This window comes from Pteropus vampyrus, unplaced genomic scaffold (assembly GCF_000151845.1).
Source record: "Pteropus vampyrus isolate Shadow unplaced genomic scaffold, Pvam_2.0 Scaffold119, whole genome shotgun sequence".
Classification (NCBI taxonomy): Eukaryota; Metazoa; Chordata; class Mammalia; order Chiroptera; family Pteropodidae; genus Pteropus; species Pteropus vampyrus.
The window spans coordinates 3,078,198-3,104,047 of NW_011888900.1; the positions used below are offsets into that span (position 1 = coordinate 3,078,198).

The 25,850-nt window shown below is 39.5% G+C and overlaps 1 protein-coding gene across 1 annotated transcript in view; it reads right to left on the reverse strand.

The window, feature by feature from the left end:
• Positions 1-25,850, reverse strand: part of CDH7 (cadherin 7) — a 129,122-nt gene that overhangs the window by 22,653 nt on the left and 80,619 nt on the right. The window contains exons 8-11 of the mRNA XM_011366038.2: positions 13,884-14,020; positions 12,925-13,046; positions 12,138-12,255; positions 9,114-9,365 (exon numbers count right to left, since the gene is read on the reverse strand). Coding sequence (XP_011364340.1) covers positions 9,114-9,365; positions 12,138-12,255; positions 12,925-13,046; positions 13,884-14,020 — 629 coding nt within the window. The remainder of the gene's footprint in view (positions 1-9,113; positions 9,366-12,137; positions 12,256-12,924; positions 13,047-13,883; positions 14,021-25,850) is intronic.

The window sequence follows — 25,850 nt, forward strand, 5'->3', positions numbered from 1 at the left end:
TATTCCCCTGAAATACTGCCCAGTCCAATCCACTCATCCCAAACGGCTCCAAACTTGCCAAACATGGTGACCTGCCTCAACTTGCAAAGGAACCTTTTCCCCCAGCAGTCCCAAGCCTGAATGAGTGGCAGCTAGACTCAGCTTGCATCATAGCTACTACCACATGGCTCTAAGCCCAGTACAAGTGATGACCAGCCTTGGCTGGCATCATAGCTACTACCAAGTGGCCCTGACCTTGGCACCAGTGGCAGCCAGCCTTGGCCTGTGCCAAAGCCCCTCCCAAGATGCTCCAGATCTGACATACTTGGTGATGGCTTTGGCATGCACTAGAGCCCCACCCAAGCAGCTCCACAGCTTACACACCTTACAGCCAGCCTTGACCGGAAACACAGCCCCTCCAAACTGACTCTACTCCTTGGGGCCAGCAACCTAAAGTCCCAGGAGGAGAAGAGAGACAGAAAACCTATTTAAAGAAATAATGAGTAAAATCTTCCTTGATTGCTTGTAGGAAACAGACATCCAAGTCCAGAAAGTAAGGAGAGCCACAAACAAAATGAACTCAAAGAGGCCCACACCAAGCAACATCGTAATTAAAATACCAAAAGTTAAAGTAGCAACAAAAAGACTAGTTAAAGGGAATCCCCGTAAGAAAATCAGCTTCATTTTTAACAGAAACTTTGCAGGCCAGAGAGAATGGCCCAATATATTCAAAGAGAAGAAAGAGAAAACCTACAAGTAAGAATCTTCAACCCAGTGGTCCATAGCCTTTCTGGCACCAGGCACTGGTGCTCCTGTGAGAATCGAACGCCTGATGAGCCGAGGTGGAGCTGAGGCGGTGATGCTGGTGCTGGGGAGCGGCTGCAGATACAGATGAAGCTTTGCTCGCTTGCCCGCTGCTCACCTCCTGCAGTTCCCAACAGGCTGTGGACCCATACTGGTCCCTTCTTGGCTCTATCACTGGTAAATATCCATGGCTGGGGGTTGGGGACCCTTGCTCTACCTAGAGAGGTTATCATTCATAATTGAAAGAGAGAAAAAGTTTCCCAGACCAGCAAAAAACGAAAATTCATCACCACTAAACTGGCATTACAGGAACTGTTAAAGAGACCTAAGAGGAAAAGGCCAACACTAAAAATAAGAAAATATAAGAAAAATATTACTGATAAATGCCAACACTTAATGAAAGTAGTGGATCAACCAATAATACATCTAGTATGAAGATTAACCCCAAAGTAGTAAGATCACATATATAATAATAAAATAGGGGACATATACACACACACTTGAAATATGTAAGTATGATGTCAAAAACATAAATGTGGGGGGTGAGTAAAAAATGTAGTGCTTTTAGAATGCATTCAGGTCTAAGCAACTATCAACTTAAAAAAGACTGCTACAAACGTAACGTTATATATGGCTCTCATGGTAACCAAAAACCTATTATGGATGCACAAAACATAAAGAGGAATCCAAACATACCTCTGAAGAAAGTTGTAAATGCACAAGAAGCAAGACAAGAGAAAAAAGGAGTATAAAACAACCTTAAAACAATTAATAAAAATGGCAACATACATCCCTATCAATAGTTGCTTTAAATGAAATAAACTAATGCTCCAATCGAAAGACACAGGGTGGCTGAATGAGTTAAAAAAAAAAACAAGACCAGTGGATACGCTGCCTACAAGATACTCACTTCAGATAAGACACACAGACTGAAATGAAAACAAAAAAGGCTGAGATAACAATACATCGGGCAAAGTAGACTTTAAAACAGACTGAGAGACAAAGGGTGTTACTCTCACCACGTTTATTCAACCTAGCATTGGACGTCCTAGCCACAGCAATCATACCAGAAATAATTGAAAAGGAAGAGGTAAAACTGTCATGATTCACAGATGACACATTATATAGAAAACCCTAAAGATCCCTTTATTAGAATAAATGAATTCAGTAAAGTTGCAGGATACAAAATTAATCTATAAAAATCAGTGCCATTTCTATATACTAAGATCCCTCTATTAGAATAAATGAATTCAGTAAAGTTGCAGGATACAAAATTAATCTATAAAAATCAGTGCCATTTCTATATACTAACAATAAATTATCAGAAAGAGAAATTAATAATCCCACTTACAATCGCATCAAAAAATAAAATACTGAGGAGTATACTTAACTAAGGAGGATAGATCATGCTCGTGGATCGAAAGAATCGATATTGTTCAAATGTTCATCCATCCTAAAGGCATCTACAGATTCAGTGCAATCTCCATCAAAATAACAAGGGCATTATTCATACAACTAGAGTAAGTGATCGTAAAATTTATATGAAACCCAAATAGCTAGAGCAGCCTTGAGAAAGAAGAACAAGCTGGGGTATCACGCTCCCAGATTTCAAACTATACTATAAAGCCATAGTAATCAACACAGACACACAGATCAATGGAACAGAATAGAGAGCTCAGAAATTAACCCATGCTTATATGATAAATTAATCAATGGCAAAGAAGGCAGGAATATGCAATGGGAAAAAGACAGTCTCTTCAATAAATGGGGCTGGGAAAACTGGACGGATACATGCAAAAACAAAGCCAAATCATATTCGTCTAGCATATATAAAAATAAACTCAAAACGGATTAAAGACTTGAATGTAAAAAACAAAACCATAAATCTTCTAGAAAAACCATAGGCAGTAAACCCTTTGATATCAGTATTAGCGATATATTTGTTTTCTGACTGTCTCTTCAGGATAGGGCATCAAAGGCAAAATAAACATTGGGATTATATCCAACTGAAGCTATTTTGCATAGTGAAGGAACCACAGACAAAACGAATCGACAACTCACTAAATGGAAAAAGATATTTACCAATGATAGAGCCATGAAGGGATTAATATCCAAAGTATATAAAGAACTAATACAACTTAACATTAAAAAAATACAAATAAAAAAATGGGCAGAGGATCTGAACAGACACTCTGCAGAGAGGACATTCAGATAGCCAGCGGGCATATTTAAAGAGGCTCAACGTCATTAATCATCAGGGAAATGCAAGTCAAACCACAGTGAGATATCACGCGGCACCTGTCAGAATGGCTGTTATCACAAACAAGTGAGTGCTGGAGAAGCCGAGTGGGAAAGGCACCCCTCATGCACCGCTGGTGACAACGCGGACTGCTGCAGCCACCTTGCAAAACAGTGTGGAGGCTCCTCCGAACGTTACAAATAGAACTACCACGCGATCCAATAATTCCACTTCTGGGTATTTGTCTTAAGAACACGAAAACACTAGTTTGAAAAGCTATCTGCATCTCTGTGTTCGCTGCAGCACTGTTTACAAAGAGCAAGGGATGGAAGCAACTCAGTGTCCATCGATAGAAGAATGGATACAGATGACGATACTTGCACGCACGCGTGCACACACACACTCTGGAATATTACTCAGCCATAAAAATAACCTTGCCATTGGCAACGACATGGATGGACCCAGAGAGTTTTATGTAAGTGAAGTCAGTCAGAGAAAGACAAATACCATATGATTTCATTTATATGTGGATCTAAATAAAAACAAAACAGAAACAGGCTCATAGATACAGAAAACAAATGACGGCTGGCAGAGGGGAGGGGGTCAGGAGATGGGTGAAAAACGTGAAAGGAAATAAGAGGTACAAACTTTTTATATAAAAAAAAAAGACACAGGAATGTAATGTACAGCGTAGGGGAAAAAGTCGTTATTACCGTAATAACTTTGTATGGTGACAGATGGTTACTAGAATTATTGCAGTGATCATTTCATAAGGAACATAAATGTTGAATCACTGTGATACACCTGAAACTAATATAATATGACATGTCAACTATACTTGAATGAAAAAAAAAAAATAATGCTCAAGCCCTTCCTCCAAAAGCAGACGTCTCCTGTAGGAGATAGACACAAACTAATGAAAAAGGCAAATCAGCCATGAAGAATGCTCCAGGACTGTTATACACAAGCTGTCATGAGGCGCACAGGCACCAGACCCAACCTGGACTCAGAAGCAAAGGAAGTGAGTTTTGAATACAAAAGGGAGTTATCACTTGCGGATTCTGGGGAGGGATATTCAGGCAGAAAGAGCAAGACCGTGTACGAGCGGGCAGGACAAAGTGGAATGAGTCTGGGAAAGAACAATGCATGCGATTTGGCTAACACGCTGTGGGGGAACTGGGAGGGAGCAGCTAGGTCACAGAAATTGGGTGATTTTAGTCTGCAGGCAACGGGGAGCCATGGAAATCTTACTTTAAGCTGAAGTGTGTCCCAATCCCGTCTGCTTCTAAAAAGCTTACTGCGTGGTACTGATGGATTGGATCTGATGGAGACTGGAGAAATTGCCATAATTGAGGAGGGCAAAGACAGACCCTGGACCAAATCAGGTGCAACGTCAAGGGGGAGAGAGGAATAGACTGAAGCATCTACAGAGTAAAATTAACAGTACTTGGGGACTGATTGGCTATGGGGGATGAAACAGAAAAGTGAAGGCTGCGTCTACTCAAAAAAACAAAAAACAAACAAACAAAAAACACCCTATAATTAGGAACTAAATAGAGGAAAGAGGCAGGAATGCAGGGAAATGGTTCGATATTTGCTAATTCCATTCAGGTTTCTGATGTCAGCAGTCAGTCCCATAGACCGATGGCTGTGTTCTCCCAGGTCTCCAGTAACAGATCTTCACCAGAGATTGGCCAGCGGGCTGCACAAAGCAGACACTGCTCTCTATGTCCCAAGACAGAGAAAACTTTCCTTACAACTGGAATTATCCCTCCTTTCCCCCTAAACAAGATTCACAAAGCTCCTCTCCATTATGTGAGTAAGAATGGTTTCATATGAGTCTCCAGTAAGACAGAGAGAAAAGACACTGCCCACTTTATGCACAAAGATAATTGGTATATTACATTTCGGTTGTACCGAAGTATCATTTCAAATTTAACATACACGATTCTAAATGTGTTCTCTCAAGGCTGGGAGTAATTGGAGGATAATTTAAATCGGAGTTACCCAAAGATGTGGTAAAGCCGCTGTATGAAACAGATCAAAGATACCGCTGCCTCTAATGTGGCAGACCTGGGCTGCAGTGCCCACAGGCCATGGGCATGTCCTGGAGACACAGCTCTTTCAAATCGAGAAACACATAGGGAAAAATACCTTAGAAAGGGTGTCCGGAAGGCAGTCTCGTCTGTGTTTGGGTCCTGGCGCTGACATCCTATAACTGGGTGCATGTTTTCTCTAATTTATAGTTTTCTCATATAAAAAGCAAGCATAATAATACTACTTAGTAATACCTGTGTAGAAAGTGTTATTAGAATTACATTATACAATGTTTGTAAAGCACTTAGCTAATGTCTCGCACTTAGTATGAGCTCATTAAATGTAATGCATTTTCTCCCACGCCTCGCATTTCCCTGAAAGGATCACATCTGCTACCACACATTAGCCCCTGCTGTCCCCCGGCACGGTCACTAGGGCTGCTATGCCAAACGTGTCCTATTCTACGCTGTGATGGGGATCGGTCTTTTACCCACCATTATCGTTTTTTTTCTCAGCAATCTGATAGATGATAGATTTTTCACTATCACTTACATAACCAGGAATTTTTTTTTTTTTTCCTGTCGAACAAAATCACGAGTGGCCACAGTCACAGGAAAGAAAATATAGTTCAGCATTTGGTAGATCGGGGAAGAAAAGAGAAAAGATGCATGGCAGCTACATGTCTAGCTGGCCTCCTTGCAGTAAGCAGCGGTGCCCACAGATGCCTCATGAAACCTGAAGCTGGGCCCGGCTAACTAATTGTGCCTGAAGGGCCAAGAGGTGGAGGGAATGTTACAGGACTTCACTTGTGTGGATCTAAAGGTCCAACTGGAGGAAAAGGCAAAACTTGATACGATAAATTCCGGGACACTTTTCGTGAGCAGGATAAAAGCTTCTTTGTCTATACAACGGAATCTAGTTGTGCTATCCTCTGAATAAATCTACAACATTTCATATTGAAACCATATCTTAAAACAACTGAAATCCTTTCTCTGATTATCTCTAAAAGGACACTGAAGTAAGAATTTAATGTATCAGTCATTCGCGGAATTTTTTAAGTGTTTTCATCCTGGTTGAAAGATAACTGTATATCAATAATTCAACTGATTAAAATGCATGATGAACATAGTGTTAGAGTTGGGGACAAAATACATTATTCAAGCGTTAGAATACAAGCGTATCTTGCCAAATATGAGTGAAATTTTTATGCATGAAAAATAATTATTGAGGCATCTGACTGACAACTTTATCAGGAACCTTGAATGTGATGATAATGTCCCCTTCGAGTTGTACTCATTGTAAAGAAAGGAAACCTCATGTTCTAATCTGGGATCATCTCTTCATTTCAGATTCCAGGTGCGAGGAAGTTAAAGAGGTGAACGTAAGACTGAGCACGAGCGAAATCCGGAGTTCACCCATAAAGCTGGAAGCACAGCGACCGACGGAGCCACAAATCCAGCCTCGGAAACCACGGGACCGATTCCGCGTTCGGGGAGCGTCGGGGCAGCCCCTTCTGTTGTGTGACGAGTAGCCTCACCTGTCACATCACCAGAACACACACTGCCATGTAGTAAAGCACTCTTTTCTGAGAACCCTAAAGCCCAGATGCTTCTCAACTGTCATCCTGAAACTGAACTCGATTCTCAAGTTGTTCTTCCCCATTCCCACCTCTTCGCCTCGCTCTTCTCTAGCGATATTTGCTCAGAGGCCTGAAGAGGTTTGAGTTACACATCCTGATACTCAGTGTCTAGAAATGAGAGTCCTACCGCTGCCAGAGGTGGTATAAGGAACGGGTCATGTGTGCACCACGAATCAGGCTGCACACAGGCTGTGCACGCGGCAGCACCCCGTGGGCACTCGACGCCCATCACGAAAACCCAGAGTCGATAATAATAGTAAATACAGGAGACAGGACAAAAAAGAGCAAGAAAAATCCTGACGGTCTGCTTCTAAAGACTTAGGAAATAAGACTCAGACCCACTTCTGAACACGCTAACCTTAGAACGCACTGGTTAGTGGGAGAGGCCCTACAGGAAACGGAAGCTGTAGGCAGGAGCCCAGGCTCCAAACGGTATTTTAGTATGACAGGAGCGGTTTTGACATATTTTTTGTAGACTTGCTGAAACTTTAAAAAACTGAATAAAATGCAGAACATAAAAACCTGATCCTTAAAAGTGGAAAAGGCATTCTTAATCTGGAGTCTATTTAAGGAAAATGTTCAAATTTAACAAAGATTAGTCATGCTTAAATTTTGACAAAATCTCCCAAATCTACCATCTCACCATGATACATGTATACACACACTCACATATATGTCGTATGCAAGACTGAAATCTTATAAAACTAATTCACTTTCAGTAACTGCTAGCTAATGATTCTTAACTAATTAGAATCATCAAGCAACACAAACTGCAATGAATCTCTAAGTCACAGGTGAAAATATTCTCTGAAAATGAAGCAGGCTTCATTAGATAGATAACCTTTTAAAAAAAAATCAAACATTAATTAACTGTTGGGTATGAATATATTCTGGGGAATACAATCTTATCCCTTTAAAGTGTAATCTAAATTATTTTGTGATGAACTGGTCGAGTTCAGAGTCATCTACTTACCATCTACCTATCTCCTCATTTTTTTCTGACCACGTTTTTGAGCTAAAGACACTGCCATTTTAAATACTAAGGAAAATATCTTCTTATCTAGGTTATTCAGCTATTACAAAACAAATACGCAATTTACATCTTTACTATTACATTTTGGAACCCGGTAGAGGAATAAAAAGTACTTTGCAATGGTTCCATCTTCTCCAAAATTTATTCTAGGCCTCACATTCTAATCAAGCTTTCATTGAGAATTTCTTCCCATTTCTAATGAATTTCTGCCATGTGAAGCTATATGAAAAAAAAACTCTATTCCCTTTTAGATTTATTTGATTTTCTGAAGTTATTGACGATAACTTCCATTTGGTATGAGGTCATTTACAGTATATTAGTAAGTAAGGCTTAGCTTGGTTAATAGGTTGAGAACTTGCTTCATCAATAACACTTAAAATTTATGACATGTTCACTTTATGGTAGGCACATGAATTAAGTCTAATTCTATTATTTTTCCCTGCTAGATTGAGAAGCCAGACTTAGAAAAATTAAGGTCCCCTAGTGAAGAACAGGCGCATGTCAGGGCAGTAACAAACGCTAGGCTTACCTAATCCCATAAATCCTGTTTCTAAACACGACACGGCGATGACTCCCATCACTAAGTTCTACTTTGACAAAACTACATTATACGTGGATTTAGAAATTATAGTACATCCCAAGCAGACACATGGTGCAGTGGCAGATGCAATACTGAATGCTTGCTGTCCTTCCTGCAGGAAGTTACGCTGTGAAGGGGAAAGTAGCTAAGGAATAAACCCATTGCCCGATGCCCACGCTGGATGCCTCCCAATTTTTAGAAGGATGTTGCATAATCTCTTATAAAATGGTGATTCTAATAGGAGTTATAAATCTAATTTCAGCACATAATAATCATGGAAGAGGACAGTTAAATATGTTAGCTCTTCCTTGGAAATTATGACTTCTGTACTGCTGAAACTGCAATCCTTTAAAATTTGCAAATAATTATAAAATCCACCTTAAACCTTTTCTGAAAAGAGGTAGAATATAAAACAATTTCTAAAATGAGCATATTATCAACACGACATAGAAAACATTCTTCGTAATATGTCTCCCCTGCAGAGAACTTTCTACAGCCAACGAATGAGATGTGGTAAATTAAAAAAAAAAAAAAAAAGAACTTTAAAAAATTTCAGTTTTAAAGATAAGCCTTTTGCCTTCATTGTTGTTTTAAAAATAAAACTGATATTTTCCTTGAGTTATATTTTAGATGTCCCACCGGAAAGTGCATCATCTCCTTGGGCTGCTCGGTGAGCAAAAAACCCATCGAATAGAATATTTTTCATATGTCCTCAAAAAGGTACTGCTGATAGGATAGGAGAGAGTCGCGCCCCGCCCCGCTCCTGAGACCGCACCGACGGGCGAGGCCCTGGAGCACCTACCCAGCAGGGTGAGCACGCAGGCCAGGATGGCGATCAGGGCGCCGGTGCTGAGCCCCGCAGGCAGCACGTAGGCCTCCGCGTTGCAGGTCTGCGCCACGCCGTCCGCGTCGCAGTCACAGACGCGAATGGTGAGCGTGTTGGTGCTGCTGAGCGAAGGCGAGCCGCTGTCCACGATGAAGATGGGCAGGTAGTACACCGACTGCTCCTGCCTCCGGAAGCCGTTTCTCCGGGTCAGGACCGAGGCCGTGTTGTCTGGGAAGGTAGAAATCGAGGGGTAATACCATCTCTGATGGGCTCGGTCCCGCCAAACTTCGTCCCGCTTGTCACTGGTTTCTTTTGACAGAGAGCCATATTTCCAGATATTGCTTCATTTTAATACATTTGTCATGCTATACGCTTATCACCAGTTATAAAGTAAAACTATGAAAATGTGTATGCAGCACTTAAATTAACTAACTTTGTAAAAATTACGCGTGACACATCGGTTTACTTACGTTAAATTTCAAACTATACTTATAGAAATAATAAAAATCAACAGGTGATTATTTTGGGAGCATCATCAGATAGCATAAATATTTCCAATCCATCTTTTCTTTGACAAATTCCAAGCCCAATATAAAAACAAGTGAAATACACCACCCTTGCTTAATTTGAATTGAGTATGCATAGCTATTCAAGTGAGTAATTATTGTATAGTTTTTAAAAATCCATATTGGTATATATCATTACCAAAATCCATATTGGTATATATCATTACCAAACCTCATGTATATAAACATCGTGTCAGTGATAAAATGAGTCATCTGTGTTCATTTATATTTAATATTTTATTTCATCTAACAATTATAGTAATTATGAAACTTTTAATAATAATCAATGTTTGCATCGTAAAACTATGATTTCTCTACCTAACATAGATTTTTTTATTTGCTAACAATTTATCTAGCTAACTTGTCTTAATTAGCTAATTAGGAATTTATGTGACTCTTTAAATTTACAGCAATTAATAAAAATAAAGGAAGGAAAACCAGGACCAGAGATTCACCCAGTGCGCTTTAATACGGATTTCCTTTCCAAGATATTTACCCAATGTTGCCATAAAAGAATTAACAATTTTCTAATGAAATGGAAAGCTGAAATCTATTCTGTCTCAAAGAGCACAACACAGCAAGCTCACGTGAGACTGCAGAATACACATAACCTGCAATTAAAACGTAAAAGGAATAAAACTTTGATTCTCAGATTTCGTCTGATAGGTTTTTATGTAAACACATCTTTTATTTTAAAATGTATGAATCTGAGAGCCATTTATTTAAAAAAACTACACACGGAGTTATTGAGGGATGCTTTCTTGAGTACGTTTCTATACAGTTCACGCCACACACACGTCTATGTCTTTGCCTCCCAGCCATTCAGATGGTATTCGATGCAGCCTTTTTAAAGTTGTTGATTAGTAAGCTAACATGCCTGACATCAAATAACACACGCACACACACAACATACTGAGGAGCACATGCTGAGATGCCTACTGTGCAAGAGAATTCTATGTTCAGCAAAGAGATCATAAAACTCTTCAGGGTTCGCACGTGCTTCCTAAGATGAAAGCCAACGTAATAACTGACGTTCTACCTACTCCTACGTGTTTTCCTTCAAGGCCTAGGTTAGGGAGCTCCGGACCTAAGGAAGTCTTTCATTTGTGTCCTGAAAATCCAGACATTTTAGTGCACGTGCTGTCCAGCAATCATGGTGGTACTGGATGATGACATATTGGGGAAATATTCATACTCTTCTTAGGAAGATCGAAAATTCCCCTCTCTGAATTTGTGCTAGATGAGTACAGTTGCTGAACATGCCACCCTGGCCAACTATGGGTCAACCAGAGGGTCTGGGATTACCCACGTGGGGAGTGCTAGGGGCACACGATAGCGTTCTCATTAAGCAGGGAAGGGAATCAGGAACAATTCTTTTTGGATTGAATTTTTGAGGCCAAAGGGGCTTGCTTGTCTGCACTAAAGAAGGTGGTGGCTTCAGGTAAAAGCACTTATAGTGTCCATCTCAAGAGCAGGTCTTTTTAGATAAGCCAGTATCTGACTAGCGATTCTATTTCTACATTTCCCCACCCCAAAACCTGATTCACACGTTCAAACTGAAAGAATTATATTTTCTATATTGTCGGGAAAGACTTCTCTTTCTCTCTCTCTCTCTCCTGCTAAATAAATACCTTGAATGGAAACCCATGTGAATATATAAATTTACATTTACACGATACATAGCATGTTCTCAAACTTCCTTTAAAAGTTCCTATATTGTCTATATACTGTTTATATATCTATAATCATACATAGATATAGATCTGTACCTATATCTATATGTACATCCAAGCAAAACCGTTTACTTACAGGTATTTGTAAAAACGTTTCTATCGTGACACTTAGGAAACTGATGAGTATTTACCTTTAAAGCAGAATGATGGGATTTGGGATGATAGGGAGTTCTTTTTTCTTTCTTATTTTTTATTTGCATCAAGAGTATATTTTATATTATTTGGATGCATTACTTTTGTTTTTTAGGTTAAAATAAAAGAATAACTGATGTTAGCATTAAAAACAAAGCCAAAGTTGATTTAGGTTGAAATGTGTGAAGTTCAATCATTTTCTGGATGTCTCAAGTTACACCTATGTAGGACAGTCCTGATTAAGGCACTTAGGCGACCCTCAGCCAATTCGATAATTTAGATAAAGAGCATAATAAACAAATTAGAAAGCAAATGTCTGGGAGAAATGACAGAGAGATGGATCTGGTTTCCCTGCCCTCATTTAGGCCTAAAATATTTAGGTAGCAGCAGCTTCTTCATGACAGTAAATCCACAGATAAAAATGGCGCGAAGGGCTTACTGCCCTTTAATTAAGGTCTCTACTGATACATCAAGAAAAATCCGTCATCGGCATCCCTGAGTGAGCAAAGACTCTGCTCCCTCAGACTCTGCACCGGCTGCCTCCACCAGTGACAGTAATGACACCTTACCTTTGTTGTCTTTCAGTGAGAAGTTGTGGTTATTCGTGGTGTCAGTAGTTAGGCTGAAATAAAACTGGTGTCCACTGGAAGGCTCGTCTTTGTCCACGGCGCTGATTTTCTGGATAACCTAAGGACAGAGGACGAGAATGCGAGTTTCCTATTTTTCACAAGGGCACGTCGGCGTGCTCTGCTGAGTTTCCCGAGGCAGGACAGTGGCTTTACTCCTTGTAAGAAGTACCATCTACCTGAGTGAGCTGGGGGAAGGAGCCGATGTCCTAATATGAACCCAATCTAAAAAGGGCTTTGAGAAACAAATCGTGTCCTTTTCAGAATTCACGTCTGAGTTTACCTTTGTGAACCTCAGAAATAAGCTGTACCGCTTCCATCCTGGTAAAGATCACAAGGCAATGAACAATACGGATGAGTAGCACAGGCCGCACAGAGATTAAACTGCACTTGACTCTCAACTTCAAGGCGCTGCAGCCCTGCTCTGAGGTGGGAAGCAGCCCTGTCAAGCTCAAGGTGCTACGTGCCTCCTTAACAGAGGTTAAGCCCTTAAGGTTCATCACGGCTTTTACAATGTTTACCTTTCTTCCTGAGGGGTTTTCATCATCCCAATTAAACCAGCATTTGAAAGTGCCTTTAATATTAGTTTATGCTACACATCAAAGTGTTACTTTTGCTGAAACATGCTGATGCTATTTCATCTTAAAGCTGGCAGTATTTCAAAGGCAATGGTTGCTGGTTCTTTTGAAAGAATCACAAACTAGAAGCATGGTGTTTGGGAGCTTCTTACCTGCCCTGGCTGGGCATTCTCGCAGACGGTGGTCTCATAGTCCATCGCGAACTCAGGGGCATTATCGTTGATGTCCAGGATAGTGATGGCCACGTAGCCTCTGCCTACTTGAGATGGATTCTCTAATCAAGAGGAAAAGGTTTTATCATTTATTCTCAGAGTAAAGCTGTTATTCCACTGCCTTTTACTCAAACTCTTTAATGCGAGTTTCCTATTTTTCAGGAAACATATTAAAAATTAGAATCAACCAAGAATGTTTGGCTATCCAAAGCATGAGTCTAATAAGGAAAATGGCCAGTCCTCAAAATCTAGAATCATAACACTGTGGACTTTAAAGGGAAGTATAGAAAAATTTGATCCAAATGTCACATATCTGGATCTAGACAGTGTATGCTTTTTTTAGTCCCTGATAAGAAAATTGTTGAAAGAATGACCAAAAACCCATGCATTTCAATATTCTTTGATACTAGAGTTATGTCTATGAATATACATATACAATATATATGTTACATATGTGAATATATATGAATATAATACACATATGACACAATACATTATAATTATGCATCGTTCTTTCAAAGTTTTCTTATCAGAGACTAAAATGTGTTCGATATCAGAATATGCCAATCTGGGCATCTTGGTTAAAGATCAACTTACTAATTTTTGTAAACTATTCAACCAATTTCATATCAGCATAAAGGCATCATGTGAAATATGACCACACAATAAGAAGCTCTCTGAAGGTAATTCGGGCCCATTATATTATAGTCTTTTCTTTTCCTTAACTTCGTATAAGTATAAAATTAATAAATACTAATGTTTCGTGACTTAACGTTCAGGATTCTGTTCAATTGAAAAAATCACCTAATATAATTCGAGTTGAAATGATAACTTTCTGACGACCCATTTTCCGCTCTCAATGGCATCCATCCCAATTTAATTTTAAACCTACAACTTACGGCTCTCCATTGCAAGGACTGTGATATTATGAACAGCATTTGTCTCCCGATCCAAAGATTTGGCAGTTGTAATAACTCCACTGTTGGCATCAATATTGAAGTATCTCTCCAAGTCTGTGTTTCTGTCGATTGAATACCTAATTGAACATTAAAAAAAACCCTTCATTTTTTATTATAATTTGCTAAATTTATTTCATTAATTGCATAGCCAATCACCAAATCCTGTTGACTCCACGATCTGTCATATGAGTAACATAACGGAATGCTTAGTTTAGAACTTCTCCAGTGTTATAGTTGGTTCTTAGCCTGCTTGTCAGTAATCTCTTTGCTTTTCTGTCAGGCAGTACAAAATAAACACCTTTGTATAGTTAGCTTCACAGCAGCTTTGAATATACCATTATAAACTTCAAATAATTCATTTTTATTATTATTTTAGCTTCTAAAAACCGTTTATAATCGCTTTAGTAGCCCTGGCCATGGTTATAGGTCCCTCAAAAATGAAACACAGGTAGACATCTTGCCCATTCACATCTATCTTAATAATACAAGCCTGATCTTATCCCTTTTTTTGTGTGTGTGCATCCCTCACTCAGGGATCTTGAATTGGGTTCTTTAGATACGTGTCAAAATCGCATGGCTATTTTGGTGTATTAAAAATGTTCACGAAATACCCACTATCCAAACTTTAGTAAAATACCACTGCTATACTTGTATTCTTCTACTCCATATAATTACTTATTCCATAAAGAAATTCACTTTCTCCTCTTAAATGACTATCTTAAGGTTCCACTCATAGTTTTTCTATTTGGGTGAAATAATAGCTCTCGTTAAAAAAAAAATTAAACAAATAAAAGAGCAAACAGATAAACAGATACACACTCAATTTGGGTTAAGCGAGTATTTTAAGTTTACGTAGTAGTTCTCAACTATTAAATAGATTCGTCTACTCTGCTGTATCACAAAATGCAAGAAACATGAAAACAAAAGAGGCATCAGGAAAACATTAGAAAATAAACCATATTATTGTTTAACAAGTACTGTTTTTGTGCAGTAATATGTTTTGGTGCTGAGAATGTGAGGACTTTTTTTATGGCTTCTATATTCTCGATGAGATACGATATAAGGTTATCAGCTGAGAGAGCAGAGAGAAGGTGTTTTGAATAGTAGAGAGAAGTAAATTTTTTTTAGAATGGACATCACGCACACACACAGGAAAGTATAATGGAAGAGCTAAGAATTGTGGATTGCCCCTTTGAGGTTTGTAGTCATTAATTTAACGTAAAACCAGTCATCCTATTTGTCTGCCTCGCTTCACTCTTCTCTGTGTATTTAAAGGTGCATAAAAGGCAAAGGGTCGGATTTAACCAGTGTGGACAATGAGAGGAGAGAGGGTTTAGGAGGACAGGGGCATATGTGCAGGAGTGGTAAGAATGAAGGCCCATGCTCTAACTGAGGAAATAAATGGCAGATGCTGAGAAGATGCTAGTAGCATCAACAGGTCGTAGGTCTTTGTCACGACACGGAACTGCTAGAGTGGGAGGTGGTGGGAACAGAGTATGATACTCGAAGAAGCTTTTCAACAGTAGTGTACGTATGAGAGCTGACAAGCCCAGGGCATGCTCATGAGAACCCAGGACTGAACTGGGGCAGAAGAACAGATCACTGGATTCGAGAAGCCAAAAAAATGTGAAACCAACAAGTCTGATGGGTCATGGGTGTAGCTGAATCAATTATCATGCCAAGAATAATGGTGGGAAGGAACAAAATGATCTGGGTATGAAATCCTCAATGAATGGCGTGCTCACTGCATGTTTGGTGGTTGACAGCAACATGGACGATTTTGAGTAACGTCTGATGGTGTATTCTACAGAGCAGTTAAGAGTTCTGAAGGGGAAAGAAAATCAAATAGTTTGGAAATGGTGATGGCAATACCACACATACTCACTCCCCTCTGTAAGAGCTGTGCCCCATGGGATGCCAGAGGCGAAACAAGTCCCAGCTGAGATGCCTCCTACGCTCTCCTTCCCATCCTCTTGCTATAGCTAAGTGTCTACGCAAATCAAAATCGAACCAGTCCACTGAAGCTGCCCATCTCACCTGATCTGACCCTCTCAGGAATGTTTTTCCTTGGAGTTAGAGGGTTTTCCTCTTATACAGCTTTATTAGAACCAAAGACAAATATGTCCTCTACTTTAAAAAACTAGTTTCCTCCATTCGTGTCAAGTTCATCGATGGCCTCCACATTGTCACGTTCATCGCTCATGTCTCTGTTCTTACGAACTCTCTCACCCAGATGTACAACTGACCACTCGCTCCTCCTCAAAACATTCTCCTTTTGCCTTTACTAATACACGCCTTCCCTGCTTTTTTCCTGCCTCACTATCTGCTCGTTTTCACTCACCTTGGCTAGTCGAACCTCCTCTTTGTGATCTCTTGAACCACTTGAACTCCCCAAACCTCTCTCCCCCATGGATCCTCCTCTCTATATAAACACGTTTCCTTGGTAATCTATGCAGTTCCATGCCTTAAATACCTTCTACATTTTTTATTGCTCCCAAATTTATATACAATCTCCTTGGCCCACTACGTATGTACTGGGTCACCTACTTAATATCACCACGTGGCTATAAAACATGAACTGAAATGTCCAGACCTATGTTATAATGCCTACAGTCGCCAAACCACCTCCCCCTCCCACCTTTCCCATCCAAGTAAATGACACCACCAGTCACTCGATGGCTCAAAATAAAAATCTGGAATTTGTCCTTGATTTGATTTTCTTGCTTACATCTGCATATAATTTCTCAACATCTGCTCTCAATACTATTAGTCCAAGTTGCTACCACTTTAGCCTAGTTTTGCATTATTTTACCCTTTATAAACATATTTCCATTCTTACTGTGTGCACTCCATTTTCCACATGGCAGCCTTAAAAATAAGAGATGGTTTTATTTAATGTTACAAATAGACTTTAAGTTTCAATTACATAGAAAGGCTACATTTTTTTTCTCTGAAATGCTGCAAGTCAAATCATTATATGTCAATATTTCATATTGTTAACATAATGTATATGTAACTTTATATATGTGTGTATATATGTGTTCATTTATGTGTATGTATATATATATTAAACATATACATATATACACATATGTATGATATGTATGCAAGGAATAGACATATATGTATGTATATAAAGACATATATATTTTATCCAATGGTGATAGAATTGATATTTATGTTTGACAAGAGGATTATAACATAATACCCATGACTCATGCATCAATTAGGTCAATACTAAAAGCCTGAATTTTTTTCAAATCACTAGGATAATGTTTGCATATTCAGGAACAAATAGACTTGTAGATTATAGCAAAGCAAACAGGCCTTGAACTTGACATATATCTAAGGTAGTTCATTTAATTCCCCACAGAACTATAGTCAGTGACTATAACATTTGCCTCTATTATCAATCATTTCAAAGTTTCCAGGTTTAAAATAAAAGACATGAAACTTGAAAATTCATTTAATAAGTTAAATGTCTCCAACTTCTATTCACCTCATAAAAAATTTTCTAATCTTTTGGGGATCCAGTTATCACCTAGGCCTCAATATGTTTTGAAAAACAATCGACACCAACGTTTCTATAATACGAATATTAATAATTTCTAAATCACGAACCATGTAGCATCCACTTATGTGTTTGATAGCTATAATTCTCACATAGGTCTCGCTAAATAGCACAGGTTCATACACACATATTCGGTAACTTGTAAATTATTCTGACATTCTTACTTCATGTCTCCCTGTCACTATTCATGCAATCAGCGATTATTCTTGAGCACCTGCAGGTGACATTCTATTTCAGGAAACATAGTATAAAAAAAGTAGTTTTAAAATATCAACCTGTAATAAATATTTGGGATGAAAACAACACATTGCTATCCAAGAGTCTGATGAGGGAAGTCTGGATATATGTGGGGAGGGAAGGAGAGAATGAGACAGTGGCTTGAGAGGAGAGGGCAGGCCCCAGCAAGAACAAGAGGTAATGAACACACTGGCCAGGATAGTTGTGGTTATTATGCTTCTTAATCACAAGGACTTGGAATCACCCAGTATTAAAGGGGTTCTCTATTTTCTACCAGCCCCTCTGGATGTGCAAAAGATAGGAGGCATTAGCTAATGTATAAGGTTAACTGAGAAAAACAATCCAAGAGCAATAAAGTGTGGGAACGTTTTTTCTAGTGAGAGGTGCAAAATCTCTCTGAATTAGAATCTGGGAGGGAGGGCTGAATGAGCCAAAAGAAAAGAGAGGCCCTCAAGGAGCCTGGAGGAGCACTCTCTCTGCAGCATCTCTCGGCATCCCCTGGCTTAGGGACCAGAAACGCAGCGCCCAGTGCCCGAGGCAATTAGAGGCTGAACAGGAAGGAAAGGGTCGGATGTTTCTCTCATCAAGAACCAGAATTACCATCAATGTACCTTGTGATGCAGTCAGCGGTGTGTGAACTCACAACGATCCCTCTAGTTTCTGCAAATTACAGCCTAAAACACTTGGCCTCTTTCACCGTATGTAGGAGTGACCAATTAGATCACTTGCTTATGTTTGCAGCAACAGCAGTTAAAGCTTTTGCCCTATCTGTTTATTATGCAGACAGCTCGAAACCTCCACATCCAGCCTCCATCCTTTCCCTGAGATTTTGTAAATTACTCCGGATGGCTGCAAGATCTTCGACTGAAGCTCAAATATCTAAAAGCAGATTCATCAACTTTTCCCCAAAACGATCCCTCCTTCCAAACTTTCTCATTTTAGAATGTGCCAAGTATTTAAAACGGTGAAATTTTCTTCCTAATCCTCAAACAATGTAAGGTCATGTATGACAGACTTCTCTCTGCATGCCTACTATTCATTTGCCCTTAATTCTTATTAATAGAATCCTGCTTTTGTTAAAGGTAGCCATGTATCTGGCTGAAAAACTACATTCGCTATTCTCCCTTGTAGACGCAGTGTCCTTATACCTAAGTTTTAGCCAATGAAATACAAAAGAAAGTTGGTGGTTTGAGCATCAATGAAAGCCTCCTTAAAGGAGAGGAGAGAGTTGCTAATTCAGCCGGCATTTGATTTCTGCTCCTTCTTCCCTATCTCACCTGGGACGTAAACACAAAGGGAACGTATCCAAAAGCCATCTGGTAAATATGAAGTGATGAGTGCTTGGTGTAAGAAGCCAGGGCACTTGATGACATTACACTGCCAAATTGTCAGTCCTTGAGTGCATAGCTCCAGACTTCTCATTAGTAAGTCATTAGTGTTAAGCTTTGCTGCTACCAGCCACGCACAATTTCTAACTAAGGCAAGCAAGCACTATTATCGCCAAGTTTAGTACTGGACTCCAAAGTCTCACAGTTGGTTGTGGATGGAGCCCAGGTTCAAAACTATGCCTGTCTGAGCCATCCTTGCAGTATGTACTACATTACCTATAAACGAGATTTCCTGCCACCGACAGCTCTATCACCCAGCTTCTTCCTATCACTATTTTCCCCATCACTCTCCTATCTAAAACCCTAGGCTATCAAACTGATATGTAATCCAATTAATAAAACCATTCTGCTATGTATCTCCATTCCTGTGCCTTTCCTCATGCTGACACTCCTTTCCGACTGTTTCGGTCCTATGATTCCTTGAGGACGACTCCCTAGCATGAAAGCAGCAAGCCTCCCCACTTATGTCAGAAGTCAGGCCTTGTTTTGTACTCACGGCCCCTCCTCCGACTCATCCCCAGTTTCTGGTGCCCTTGGAGTCCTCACAGCTGAGACTTCGATGCTACCCTGGAGGACTGCATCCCTGTCTAAAATCGAAGACTCTCAGGCCACAAGGATTTGGAGCTCTGCTGGTGGAGATGAACAAATGGTACAGAGTGTGGCTGATTAATTCATGATGAAAACCAAAGCTCAAGGGACAGGGTCCTGCCACACATCATTTTGAGGAAAATGGAGAATGGTTTTCGGAAGAAAGTCCAAGGATAGTATCAGGAGGCAGAAAAATTCCATCAGGAAAGCTAATGCCTTTTAATTTTTGTCAGCCCAGTACCCCTTATTTTTCAGAGATTTCTTTACCATTAATCCACATCTCCTCTCAAAATATCAAGTTTCTGTTAAATCACACCTGTAATAATTTTGGAAAGTGTCATCAAAAAGAATGTAGTATGAATAATGAATAAGAGGCCAGAAGATTAGAAGTCAAGAGACTCTGGGGTATTAGTGCCAGGCTTGACATGCCTTTCTGTAGGAACTACCAGTTACTTACTTTCTCAGCTCAAATTTATGAATCAGGTCTAGGCCATGCTACCATAAACAAGCCCGATCTCATCTGATCTCAGAAGCTAAGCAGGGTCGAGCCTGGTTAGTACTCGGATGGGAGACCACCTAGGAAGACCAGGTACTATAGGCGTGAAAAATAAAGAAATAAGAGATGGTAAGCTGACAAGGTCCTTGCAATCTGTGAAGTCAACCAAGGGTTGCCTCACCTAAAAAAAAAAAAATTATGAATCAGTAAAGTGAGGCAGTTGAAATAGACATCTCCAAAATTTTCCTAAGTGTATGACGATAGCAATTGTCCTACATTCTCAGGTAGACATTGCATATTTTTGTACCCGTACATATTTTTGTACCATCAGGATCAAATCAAAAATCAGGGCACTCAGTATAGGAAAACCGAGATGCACTTAAAGCACATTGGCAAGGAAAAAAAAATAGAACAATTTAGTCAAAGCAAAATATCTAATGTTTAGTTCATTAAGCACTTCAGTTTTAAAAATACAACATATAAGTGTAATTCGAAGTTGGCCCTCCTGGGTTTGTATAAAAAAATGCAGGCTGTTGCTAAAATTCTTCAGCGCTTGAGGTACTAAACAGTAGGAAGACACACATTTAGATCTCCCTGTTCCTTGGATCTTGCAACTTTCTTTTTTTAAATTATTTTATTCCATTTTTTCAAACTAAAATAAACCAAGAACAATGTATGAATCATGTGCCTTTTCCAGAAAGCCTGCAGTATGTACTATCTGTGGACTTCATGTGCCACATGCTATATACCGCCGTGACCTAGACACTGGGAATTAAGGGACAATATCATGGCCAGGACCCTGCCGCCTACCTACTCTATTAACTTGGGCTTTCCATTCACCAACTGCAGGCTTCTGTTCCTTGTCTGCAAAATGAGAACGTCTGACCAGATGATTTCTCACTTCCAGACTGAACGATGGATTCTGTTATAAGCTTCAGTGTAAGACTCTCTCTACAGGTAGATAACGCAAGGTTGGGACCACATCGTACACGTCTGTGTGGCCTCGGCGTTCTGCACATCTGTTACAAAATGCATTCCCATAGAAAATAATGCCTATTATTTTCATTGCTGCTGTTAGATGACTATGGCAATCAAGTAAAATGCTCTTTTTCGTATTAATCTTAAAATGCTCTAACCACCCAGCTATCGACATGCACATCAAGGTTCTCAAAGAGAACGTGCCGGTGAGTGCATGGGACTGACACCATGCATCACTGGTACTCCACGAATGACAAAAGGTAATAGAATAAACACACACAGATAAATTGGAACAACAGAAATTGCTGAATCGTTTGAGTCAAAACCTTAATCTCTAAAGCAATCTGTGCATGTGTGCCTGTGCGTGCGTGTGTAACTGTGTGTGTTGCTATAACGAGTGTACAGATTTTGACACAGACCTTGCTAAAATCCTGGAACCCCATTTTCTAACTGTGGGACTGAGGGTGCGTTTATTTATAACCAGGGAATGACAGCGCTGCCTGATCAGACTTTAATGAGAAATAAATTACTTCCGAGTCAGTACTGTCCCTGTCTGCGTCCTCATTCCCTTCTTCTGACCATGGCAACTCGATTTCCCTTTGGGGATTTAAATCTTCCCAGTTTCATGCAACCTTGATGGTACTCGAAACCAAGATGCTCGGAAGTCCTGGATGAGAGACGGACACGTACCCTGAGACACGCCGAGAGTCTTCCCAGAAATGTGAACCTTAACCAGGGGCCACGAGAAAACGCAGAGGTCGGCGCCGGTCCAGCCCCCTGCCTGCCACATCCCGCTGGGAATGTTGGCTCATTCTCAACCCTCACATTTATGACAAACGTCAGTCCTCTCTCCTTTGAAGACTGGCTATTCAGCGTCTCCATTAATTGTGAGTTATCTCCAATTATTTCAATAAAGTCCCCCCTTTATTTATTTATTTTTTTTCAGTTACCTTTGGCCAATTTCTGATGATTGCAATTAAAGAAAGCTTACAGTAGAGTTCAAGATAGACACCTACTTTCAACTTTCTGTATGGTTCCCAAAGATTCGCACTAAAAAGGATGTGGATTTTATATTCTTCTATTAATTAAACTTTTCAATCAGCATTTTACACGTGGAAAATACTGCAAGGGACAAATCAAGAGAAATGTAATCTTTAGAGACGTTTACCTGGAGTCTTCCCAAAAGCTAATTCAGAAGGTCTTTGCTCTGAGTACAGTTCTCATTCCACAGCAATATAATAGAAGATGGAAAACGCCTCACATAAATTAGGAATCTCCCACTTAATCGGTTTTGAAAACTATCTCTGGATAGTAAGTACACTAGTCTAACAAAAACGCATTTTTCCTTTTTACGATACCTGAACATATGCTTATTTTTCCATTTTTAATGATAGTCCTATTAAATTGAACAGCATTTTGAGCTAGGTTACAGCTCATTTTTTTCTCATAGAATTGATTTATACTACTTTAAAATGAACTACTACTTTTCTGTATGTTACTGGCCCACTTTCTTAGAATAATAAGATACTCACAAATAATTTAGACCAAAATAATATGTACAAACATATGCATGCATACAAGCTACTTAAAAAACGCACACTGAATTATTCAAACACCCCCAAATGTGTTCATACTAGTCACACTACATAATGTAATATCTGGTACTATTTTGTCACCTTTTATCTGAGAACATACAATACCAGGAATGCCCAAAGAGCCAGCAGATAAATATTATCCCAGTGTCCTTGAAATATAAATATAAACATAAATCTGTATTTAAATGGTTAGAAATGCTGTCAATGATCCTCGTTAATTTTTAGTCGCATCGCCCCCCGCCCCGACCCCCTTCACATCTGATCTTATTCATAATAAAGTTATGTTGCAATTCATTGGCTCTTTTCAGCAGAGGGACTTCGGGCTTACTGTACCGCCCACAGGAATAAATTTGCTGATTTCATAAGACAGCACAAGACTCTGAGGGTATAACTAAATAAAACATACACAGACTTTGCATAATATTTTCTCGGCTTGTTCAAATCCTGCCATCCCCGCGCAGCCTGCTTTTGCTTTCATTCTTCAAATGAAGTCTCACGTCCAGGGAACGCGGAGTGGTGAGTCTCTGTCTCACAGTTTGCCATGCCACAGCTTCTGACACTTTTCTCCCTTGTACTGTTTAACTTTGATGGGATCTTATTTTTCAACCAGATTGTAAGTTCCTTGAGGTCAGAAGAAATGTTTTCTTCATCTTTGTTTTCCTGTCAGTCTCTTTCCTAGCATCAGGTGCAAAGCGGGCTCTTAGCACATGGGTGCTGATTCATTTGATCCGTCTACCAGTTCTGACACGAGGAATGAACAGTCCCCTAGCTCTAAGCTGTTCTTACAGCTTTGCCGTCTTATTGATGAGAAGCAGAAGTGAAGTTTCTCCTGTTCAGAAAGATGATCGGTATCTGCAGAGCACAATCTGCCCTTGCAAGTTCAATAGCTAAAGCCTGACATTCGGTATTCAGGGCCAACATTTTCATAAAATGGTCAATAACTAGTACGTAAAATAAAAATAAAAAGACAAAGATGCTGGCCATTGATTATCCGCTTTGACTTTCAAAAAAAGTCGCTTACGTTGTTTCTGGCTAAGTAACCTCAGGCATCACATAATTTCCACCTTTGGCTTCAAGCTTCCACATGAAAAAAGAAAAAAGAGCGAAAGTGTCCACGAAATGGTGGGTGAGGCATTACAAGGACGTGACGCTCCACGACGGCGATCTATTTCGGCCAGTCGCTGGCCTCTGTGTTCGTTTCATCTTTCCATGTATTGCTACTACGCCTCTAAATAGTCCAAACGCTGTGCGGGGGTGTAAATGCCCCATTCCTTTTTTAAGACAAGGGCTGATGCACAAAGAAGAGTTATGCATAGCTTTTGGCTGATGCCAAAAGTAGGCAAACATTTTAAAATGCTGGGTAAGGCAGGGATCATGTGGGAAAACGACCTCAATTTTACCTTGCTGGAAGCAAGTCGATGTGTGTCTTTCTAGAATTCTAATCTCTTGCTCCACATATCAGTAAATGTTCCAAATACAAATGACATAGGATAGATTTCAGTATTATACTATGAAGAATGTTAATAAACTTAAACACTAATTATCCAGCTTCCCATACTGTTTTCCAATTCAAATCCTAACAGCCTAATTTTAAACAATTACATTGAAACACATACTACTTTTCTGTTCCTCTAAGAACTACACTATTTCTAAAGGTATAGAAGCACAAAGCTTACAATTTTAAGACTCTTCAGGCTCCATCTCGACCTGAAGAACACTTTTCCTAGGATCTCAGAAGACTGTGCCATCTACCCATGCACTGACGTTTGTCAAAGGCAGGCTTATATTTTGATAAAAACACTTGCATGCTTAATGTAAATTCGTGCTTGTGTCCATTAAAGAACCTCATAATTTTTTCTATATATTGGAACAAATGTGAATACAAAACAATCTTCAATGTAGATTACCAATATAGTTACTTGTAAATATGATGTTATTGACTTTGAAATAAAAACGGCATGAAAACACAGTAGGCTGTAATAGTAGCAATGTGTAATGCTACTACTTCCAATACTGAAGTCATGATTCGGTGTTTAAAAGCATAGGTTACTTTCCTTTTCTTATTTAATCCTCAGAAAACCTGGGATAAGGCAGGGATAAGGGCGTTTTTTTCATTTTTACTGGGACGTATAAAAAAATTAGCAAGCTGAGTGACATTCCCTAGGTCACTCGGCAAACAGCAGTGCTGGAAAGAGAACCAGTCCTGTCGAGAATGCAGAGGTGGACTCATCTGCTCGCCAAACTACGAAACGAGGACACTGGCTTAAAAAATGTCACGGATGGGTAGGAGAGGAGAAATATGTCAGAGAGAAATCCAGAAAAATATAAGCTGTGAATGACTTTGCTGACCTTAAAAAAAATTGTATAAGGGAAATAAATGTTTCAAGATGACAAGAATTAAATGTAAGTCAAGAAATTTTACAAAAGCAAAAAACATATTCACATGAAATAACATTTTAGTGCACTCTGAACAAAGTCTTGTCTCTCTCAATTGTGAGATTTAGAGTCAGAGGATGACAAAAGATGGTAAAATACAAACCTGAAATGTTAAGTTGTCACCTTCGTTAGCCTTAAGATAATGAAAACAGGTAGGAATCTGGGGCCAGCCAGCTCCTCTAACATTTACGAAGGCCACAGAGAGCTTTACCTCCAAAATCAGCGGAGTTCGCCCTTTACCCTCTAGCTCTGTGCCCTCAGGGAGCACGGCTGGAGATCGCTTCATCTCCAACTCAAGTCACTCCTCACCTGAGCCTATTCCTCCTTCTTCTTCCCCAAATGATTACATAACACTACATTTATTGTCAAATAAAATGTTTTAAAAAGTGAACTAAAAGGCTTTAACAGAATGAGAGACCAAGAAATGGGTAAAGGCAAAATAAGAAACAAGGTAAAAATATCATTGCAACAAATCAAAATGAACTTAAATCCTCTTATACATTTAAGTCCTGAATTATGATATTTATTAGTGCATCTCTTTCCTTTTCCATACCCCCAACTTCATGAAAGCATTCTCTCTTTCTCCCTATTAATTAAACAAAATGATTTAAGTAGAAG